The sequence below is a fragment of the Myiozetetes cayanensis genome, unplaced genomic scaffold, assembly GCF_022539395.1.
Source record: "Myiozetetes cayanensis isolate MyiCay16 unplaced genomic scaffold, myiCay2020 scf21, whole genome shotgun sequence".
Taxonomy (NCBI): domain Eukaryota; kingdom Metazoa; phylum Chordata; class Aves; order Passeriformes; family Tyrannidae; genus Myiozetetes; species Myiozetetes cayanensis.
The window spans coordinates 687,284-695,979 of record NW_026087423.1 but is presented as its reverse complement, the minus strand read 5'-3'; the positions used below and the strand labels follow the sequence as shown (position 1 = coordinate 695,979).

The 8,696-nt window shown below is 50.1% G+C and overlaps 1 protein-coding gene across 1 annotated transcript in view; it reads right to left on the bottom strand.

The window, feature by feature from the left end:
* Nucleotides 1–679: 679 nt before the first annotated feature.
* The window catches only part of RTN4R (reticulon 4 receptor), an 84,483-nt gene continuing 76,466 nt past the window's right edge, over nucleotides 680–8,696 (bottom strand). The window contains exon 2 of the mRNA XM_050318286.1: nucleotides 680–2,727. Within this exon, the coding sequence (XP_050174243.1) occupies nucleotides 1,301–2,727 (1,427 nt within the window). The 3' untranslated portion in view covers nucleotides 680–1,300. The remainder of the gene's footprint in view (nucleotides 2,728–8,696) is intronic.

Genomic DNA, 8,696 nt, shown 5'->3' with positions numbered 1-8,696 from the left:
GGGGGCTGCAGCACCAGCACTGCACAGCCAGGTCCAGGCAGGTGCTTTATGGCCCCCTGGGTCATGTGGTGACATCCACCTCGTGGTGGACATCAGTGTTTACTTTCTGAGCATCTCAGGGTCACACTGAAGATGAAGCCCCTTGCACAGTGACCCCCTGGAGCAGGTGGTGCAGCCAGGAATGGACCCCAGCTCTCCAGCACAGCCTGAGCTACCAGCCCAGGAGCTGTGTTTGTGGGGACAGACACCCTATTCCAGAAATCCAAACCTGAGGGTGCTCCACTCTGGACCTACAGCAGAGCTGAGCCTCCTCATCTGTGCAGATCAGAAGAAAAGTGGCCCTACCTGACCTCTTGGGATTGTTTCTAACGTTGCTCCACCTGCAACGAGCAGTCCCCAAACCCCAGGGGCTGGGCAATAATTCCTGCTATCCTGAACATCCTGAAATACAAACGAGGTCAGGCCTGGGATAGTTCAGAGGGAAACAGGAGCATTACCAGGGTGGGTTTCACACAGCAAACCCCTTTGGTGGCACCAGTTGAAGGTTGCATAACCATGCCCAGTATGTCTCATTTATTACTGCCATGTTAAATGCTCAACCTGCCTTCAGATCATGGATTACTCCTCATCTTTGAATTTTTCAGCTTAGCCTCCTTCACCCCTTGCAGATGAACAACCGTTTAGGAAAAAGAAATCTTTATTTTATATTTTTTTTTTGTATACTTGTACACAAGTAAAATAAAATGCATATCTATATATACTGCAATCTTGTGAAGGAAAAGGCAGCATTCTTTAACAAATCCTGCCCGTAAACATGGTGTGATGGAATGAGTACGGAAAAACTGCAATATTCATAAACATAGGATTAAAACAGCATCAAATTCATTACCTCTGCAAATGGGAACCTGCAACATTGTTCAGTGTGATGGCGAGTTACAAACAGATTTTAGACATTCTTTTCAGAGCATTTCTTACACTTTTTTTTTTTCCTGTAAATAAACCATATTTCTTTACCATCTGCTGTAGCAAAAGCTGCTTTGTGGGCAAGTGCAGTTCCGAAGACCAAAGGTATAATTCACAGGTTTCAGGACAAATAAATTATGTACATCTCGGTGTTTGTCTTTTTTGTTTTGTGGGGTTTTTTTGTTTGTTTGTTTGTTTTTAATAAAGGCATCCAGTTAACTTTTGTGTAACAAAGCTTTCTCAGGGTGGATGGTAGTTTTGCTTTTGTTTGCAACATTTATGGAGGTCAGCAAAAGTCTAGTATTAAAGTGTCATCAACCCAGGAAAAGAGTTAATTTTAGCAGAATAACAGTAAGCTCCACACCAAGGGGGGGATCAAAAGGCTTAGGCTGAGCTGTAACGTGGAGCTGTTTCCTTGCTGGGTGAGGCGGCACTGGGCCTTTGATCTGTTCTTTTTAGAGCAGCCCTGCCTCTTTTTGGTTGGGACTGTGGAAGGTTCAATAGGCTCTAGAAACTCTGGCCTCAACTTGGTCAAAGGAGGGTCTACAATGCTGGGGAAAGTCCCAAAGGGGGAATCATTTATCTGCTTGTTGCTGCCATTTTTGGAAGGGTCTGTCTCAACGTACTTGGGTTTGGACATGTTCTCCTTTTCCTTGAGGTGGTTGTTGGACGAGCGGCTGCTGTGAGAAGAAGGCCCTGCCTTGCCTTTTGCTTCGTAAATAAAAGACTTATCCGTTTCTGGCTGGCAGCACTTGGAGGAGCCATCGTGGGAACCGAGAGGGGGGATCCCAGTCGGGAGTTTCCCCGATCTGGTTTTAGTGCTAAAGACACTTGTTCGTATCTGGTTGAAGGAGTCAACACACCCTTCCAGGTCGGAGCTCTGCAGCCTTTTGAGGTCTCTCCCTGCCAGGCGAGGGGGGAGGTGGCACTCCAGCTCCGAGGAGGATCCTTTAAACTGTTTAAACCAATTCCAGAGGGAGCGGGCCTGGCAGTCGCAGATCCACTGGTTGCCGTTGAGGCGCAGGTACTGCAGGGACGCCAGGGGGGCCATGGTGTCCCCCGTGAGCACCGTCAGGTTGTTGTTGAACAGGTACAAGGTCATCACCTTGCCCAGGTCGTGGAAAGCCCGCCGGTGGACCAGGCTGACCCTGTTCTGGTGCAGGAGCAGCCGGTCGAGGTTGATAAGCCCGCGAAAGACGTTCTCCGACAAGCTCTTGATTTTATTCCCATGCAAAAACAGGTAGGTGAGGTTTGCCAGATCTATGAAGGTGTCGTCCAGCAGGGTCTGAAGATTATTATCCTGAAGGTAGAGATATTGCAAGGAGAACAACCCCCGAAAAAGCCCTGTGGATAGCTCCAGGAGCCCACAGCGATCCAGATGTAAGGTGTGGAGGTGAACAAGACCCCGGAAGGTGACGGGGTTGATAGATTTCAGGTTCGTGTTGTCACTGAGATCCAGCTCCTCCAGTTTGTTGAGCCCGTAGAAGGCTCCAGGCTCAATGAGGCTGATGTTGTTGGAGTGGATCCAAAGAATGGTCATGTTGCGGCAGGAGGTGAAGCTGGTGGACCTCACAAGGGTTATCCTGTTGTTGTGCAAGAAGATGCGCTGGCTCTGGATGGGGATCTCCGTGGGGATCGCTGTCAGTCCCTGCTGCTGACAACTTATTGTAATCTTGGGTTCACTGTAGCATACGCAGGCCCCGGGGCAAGACTCCACTTCTGACTGGATGTTCAAGCAAAGCACCAAAATCAGCAGTTTGCTTCCTGAAGGATTGAAAAAAACACATAGTATGTAAATTAGGCAGGGTCATGGGAGAGCTTCTGTCTGCAGATAATCAAGGAGCCTGAAATCACCCGTGTGAGTGTGTCACCACCAACCACAAACAACATATGCCAGGGGAGCCAGCAATTAAAGTGCACAATTACAAATATTCCACCACTCAACTCAATATCTTAAATCAATATACACTTGTAGAGATGAAGTGTGAGCACCTCCTCGGCCTTGCACACTCGGGAGGCCTCTGACGGCCATGGTGAAAGGGAAGGATCATCATCATCACCATGGATTTGGGCAGTGGATGTGCATCCAGCACAAGCCCCATTCCACAGATCTTACCTGTGAGCAAAGGCACTGCCTGCTGGGGCCATTGCTCTCTGCCATGGGCACACTTAGACCAGTTCACCTGCACCCACAGGATGTCCCAGGCAGCTCTGAGTCCCATCCCAGCAGTGCCACCAGCTCCTTGCTTTTCAGGATCACTGAACCACTCTGTGAAACAGGCAGGTGTCCCCTCATTGCTCTCAAAACCTAATTGCGACTTTGCCCAGATAATTTTGGACTGATCTGGTCTTCCTGGAAGAAATAACTGTGAGAGATTCCCAGAATAACTTTCAGGTCAGACCTGCCTGCAGATGTCTCAGAGCCAAGAGCATCCTTTCCTTCCCTTAGTCAAAACTTTAAGCCACATGTTCTTGCTCCCCTTTCTCTCTCCCCCTCTTTTTTTTTTTTTCCCTTTGAATCTGTGCAGCCACCAAGGAAGAGGAGGAGACAGCATGTTTTTCCACAGAGGGTGATGCTGTTGTAGGAGGAAATCACGTGCAAGGCTTGATTCCGAGATTCCACAAAGGATTCAGGGATTCCACAAAGCTTGCAAGGCAAGAGTAGATTCTATGTGTCCCAGGCACGCAGGCAGCCCACCAGGGCTGAAAAGCCCCTGAGAGGAACATCTTTCCATAATGATGCCACACCTGCTCCCCAGGAGCTGGGCTGCTCTGGAATCACAAGGGAGCATTTTGGTTCACCAAATTCCTGAGCCCCAGCTGGGATGATGGGAAAGAGCCTGGAGGAAGGGAAGGGATGGGCAGAGCATCATCTTCTGCAAAGGGACCTGGGAGGGAGAGTCAGTGGGAACCTGCAGCTGAGAAACCTGGAGAGAGATCTGCTGTTTGTACCTGCGGTGGGGTAGGGAGGCAGTTTCAGCAGTGCTTTACCAGCAATTAGCAGCAAGTAATTAGCCCTTCCTCCAAAACTACAATCCGGAGCTAAAACCAATGGGCAGCACCCAGGGCAGCAGGAGGCTCCATTTGGGAAATATCACGTGTGAGAGGGACACGTGTGTCTCCTTCCCAGCTCCTCTCGGCACCTCTGGCAAGAAGACTCATTCCTCCCCATCCCTGGGGATCTCCAGCCCGCGGGCAACAGCGGCTTTGCCTCTTCCCTGTCGTGGGAGGGGTTTTCCTTCCTTGAAAGACTGAAAATATTGTTGATGCCTCATTACAGCATAAAGTAAAACAGCAGAGTTCAAAAAGCCGGGCAGGAAAGCACAGGGATGCCGAGCGGGATAAGGTGGGGACACCGGAGGGAGCACAGTCACATCCAGCCCTGCCGGCTCCTGCGGGGCTCCCCTCCCTCCGACCTGCATGGCAATCGTGTGGCTACTGAAATCACACCGTCTCTGCAGCAACAGCACCTCCAAACACCAACGAGAAGGGAATAATCCACACGGAAATCTCACCAAACTGTTTATTGAGGCAACAACAATCGGAGAAGCCAAGGAGGGAAAGTTGCTTTTGTGCAATAACAGGATCCCAGATTTGGGTTTCAGTCCAGTCAAAATGATTCACTGTGTGTGGCTGATAAATCTGTTGTGATCCAACAGTCCAATATAGGCAGCAGGCTCCTATATCTCACAGTCCACATGGGAGAAAAAGAACAGCTCAGCATGCAGAGATAATTTGAGGCTGATATTATTAGCTGCTGAGCAACCCTGGAAGGCAGAGTGTTGAGTGCAGTATTATGACACATTCTGGCTGGTTTGTCATGTTTTGACATGTCACGTCCCATTGTATGAAGCAAAGGAACACAAGACAACTGAAATTCCCTCCTGGAGACATGTCACACCAAGAGGAGCCTCCTGGGAAATTAAAACAACTCTGGCCAGCACACTTTCTCTCCAGCTGATAATGAAAACCCGTAGGCAGAGAAAGAGGACTTTCTGGAGCCTCCTTCTGCAGTTCCATGTTTCAGATGGTGGGGTCTGGGGTGACACCAGAGCAGTGGGATTCACCTCACTAAGCAACGCCACCCACTCCAGGACAGCAGCGCTCAGACTGGGACACCACTGCTGCTCCCCCTGCCAGGGCCCGCAGCCCACCTGGGGAAATCCAGCCAGCCTGGATGATCCCACACGCCTTAGGAATATGTGACCCAGGGCTGGGAATGCAAACACGTATTCCTATGCAAGAGGAATATGTCAACACTCCCATTGCAGCTTCAGCCAGGGGAGGCAAGTGCATAATAAATACACGGATACACGGGGGCAGAAGGAGAGAACAGGGAGAGAACGAGCCATGCATGGGACCAGCACCCTAACCTGTGCCACCCCACCCTGGCAGCACCCTCTGCACCACCTGTGCCCTGAGCCCACAGCACCAGCCCTTCCCTGTGGACAGAGCTGCCAGGGCTGGGCAATGAGGCCCTGGTTTAGTTCCTGGGTGTGCACAGAGCTGGACACACACTGGGCATCTGCCCAGCACAGAGGGGCAGAAGGGAGGGGGCACATCCTGCTCTGCTCTGAACCTTGGCTTTCCCGGGGGCTGCGGTGATGCAGTGGCACTGCTGGGACCAGTGGAGCAGCACAGGGACATTAATTACAGGCAGGACCAACCTGTGTGCATTAATTAGGGGCCTGGTGCTCATGAGCTTCCTGAATTAACTCCTTCCATCATAGTTCCTGTCAGTCATCCCCCAAAGCCTTTTCCCAGTGAGTTTCCTGCCGTGCAGCTCATCCGTGTCCTGACTGACCCATGGCAAAGCTCAGCACTTGTCGCAGGGTCCCCGGGCAGGCAGGGCCAGGAGGAGGTGCAGGAGGGGATGACAGCCATGGGAATGTCAGCCACGGGACCCTTTCCTCCCCAGCCAGACCAGGGGGTGCCGTGGCAGAGACTGGAGGGACCATGCCATGGCTTTTCCCAGCTCCTCCAAGGGCCTTCTCCAGCCCTGGTGTCCAACCAGCACCTGTGCCTTGTGTCAGTGTGTCCCAGGCCACTGTGGCCACTAAGTGCCAGGAGCCATCCAGACCTTGCACCAGGATATTTTGATCCATGCAATTCCAGGCAACCCACCTTGCTGTTCCTGACCAGGTGCCAAGTGACCACTTCAGGACAGGGATGAGCACGGACAGGAAGTTTGCTGAGACCTGGCACCAGGCCACCTTAAACCAGTTTTAAGATGGTTTGAAGCCCAGCAGAGCTTGCTCCTGTCTGGAACCCATATTTTCTATTTCCTAAATAATTTTTAATTAGTTGGTTTAGCTCCTTAGGTTCCTTTTTTCCCCCAGATTCTTATTGTTACTTTGATCATTAAATCACCAAAAGTTTGTTAAACTAGCCCTGAAAAGTTTCAATAAACAAAGCATGAGGGAGTTGAAGATTGGACATTTGGGATCTTAAATTTATTAAATTTATTAAATTAATTAAATTTATTAAATTAATTTATTAAATTTATTAAATTTATTCATGGGCTTGTTGGAGTAACCAGAAGATACAGAGGAGACTCCCTGTCTGAGAAAAGGATGATAAGAGGACTAGAGAATGTGGACCAAATTAGTACAAGGAGCAAGAAATCAATAACCAATAGAGGATAGAATACTAATTAATGAAGAGAATTAGGAAACTTAGAACCAATGAACATTATTTTCTTTATTTGCTAAAAGTGTATAAATAAGTGAAAAATCATGACAGGCAGCGTGTGGAGCTGGAATGATTCACTACAAAGCCTGGCCAGAATAAAGAAATGCTGCTTCCTAATACTGAAATTACAGCCTTGGGGAGTTTTATTCCTGATTTTTGTTGACATCTCCACCTCCCTCATTCCTCCTGTGTTTTCCTGACTTCCTCCTTTCCATCCTCCTCCCCTCCTTCACAACCACCATGTCCCAGGGCTTGTCCACGTGAGGTGAAAGCAGCACCCAGGCAAACCAGTCCATCCCCAGAGAGACTGGGACATATCCTGGCAGTTCCCACAGCCCTGTACACCACACTGCAGCTTCTTGCTCTTGGCAGAAAGCAGAGGGGAAGGATGAAGACCTTCAGAGTGTGGCCAGGCAGGGATCACACAGACACAGCTTAAACGTGGCAGGAACAGTGTGAGTGCTCTGGGCTTCTGCTCCTTTCAGGAGGCACTGAGTAGCCATGGTGCTGAGGGGTCCCAGTGGGGGCTGCCCTCAGCAGAAAGGTCGAAGCCCTGGTTGAGGGAAAAGAATCCAGAGGCCCTGGGCAGAAAGAGCCCATCCGCTGCATAGCCTGGCTGGCACAGGCAGCAAACACCAGTGTTTGTGTTCCTGGAGCACTGGGCTCAGCTCTGCCCGTGATGGATCGAGATGGTGCAGCTGGAGTGGCTTTAGCGTGGGAAGGGGAGGACAGGGGCTCCTTCCTTCTGGAAAAACACGCTCTGCCCTTAGGCCAGAAATACAGGAGATATTCAAGGCCAGGTTGGACAGGACTTGGAACCACCTGGTCTAGTGGAAGGTGTCCCTGCCCATGGCAGGGCAGAGGGTGGAACAAAATGGGCTTTAAGGTCCCTTCCAACCCAAGCCAATCTGTGATTCTGTGGTTCCCTGGTGTCACAGGGAGGAGGGAGGTCAGGAGCCCATTCCCAGAAGTACATGCTAAGCTCTGCTCCCAGTGGGAGCATCCTCCCTGAACCTTCCAGATTAATCCACCTGGAGCTCTGTATGCTCAGTGTGCTCCCACCACCCCTGTCTGACACTGGACCCTCCACCATCTCAGAAACATCTGTGAGAAAAAAGCTCTTGGCACGATATCCATCCCCTCATCTCTTAGTCCAGAAATCATTCCTCCATCTTTCAGAGCATGATTAAAACTTAACGCAATAGTTCCTGTCAAAAGCAAAACATGAAAGTAAATCCAGTACCTGGAACCTTCAGTCCCTCCAAGACTTTGGCTTTGAGTTTAGCATTTGTTCCTCCAGAGCTTTCTTAAAAGCCAGAAACCTCCTTCAGTCAAACTGCTGCACTTCCCCTTTGCCATCTCAGAAGAGTTATGAGTCATGGAACTGGGAAGCAATTAAAGTGGGTCCATTATCTGTCTTCCCACCAGTCCCCTGTGCCACCACATTGTCAAACGTGGCAATTAGAAAGAAAAGGCTCCGGGGGCCTCGAACAGATGCTTTGCAAACTTTTTGAAGAGGCCAAAGCAAAACGCAATTTTTTGCAGTTTGCAGAGCCGTGGCCTTTCTCTGCTGCTCTGCACTTGTCTCTATTGATTTGCAGATATTATAATGTGGCTTTTCTGCAGTGGAGGGTCAATAATCATTTGAATTCTCTCCTGCTTGGACATAAAGGGAGTACTTTACAACACAAAGCCTTTTGCTGATGCACACAGCATTTTGCCTTTGTTTATGGTAGGGACACACTATCGCTGCTCAATTCCCTGCTCGGAGATGGCATTGTTTGAAATTCCGCACGTGGCTCGGGAAGAGGCTCCGCAAAGCAGCTCCCGCTTTGTCCTATGGCCAGAGGTGGGGCTGTGCTGTCACTGTGTCTGTGCCAGAGGGTAGAGGGCAGCACTTCTATGCATTTCAAGGCGAAGGTGAATTGGGAGGTGAATGAAGGAGAATCGGCTCGGACCAGTCTCATGCTGGAGTTTCCCTCCCTTCTGCTGCCTCCCTTCCTCCCTCCGCTGCGGAGAGCAAGGACGGATCGTGATGGTGC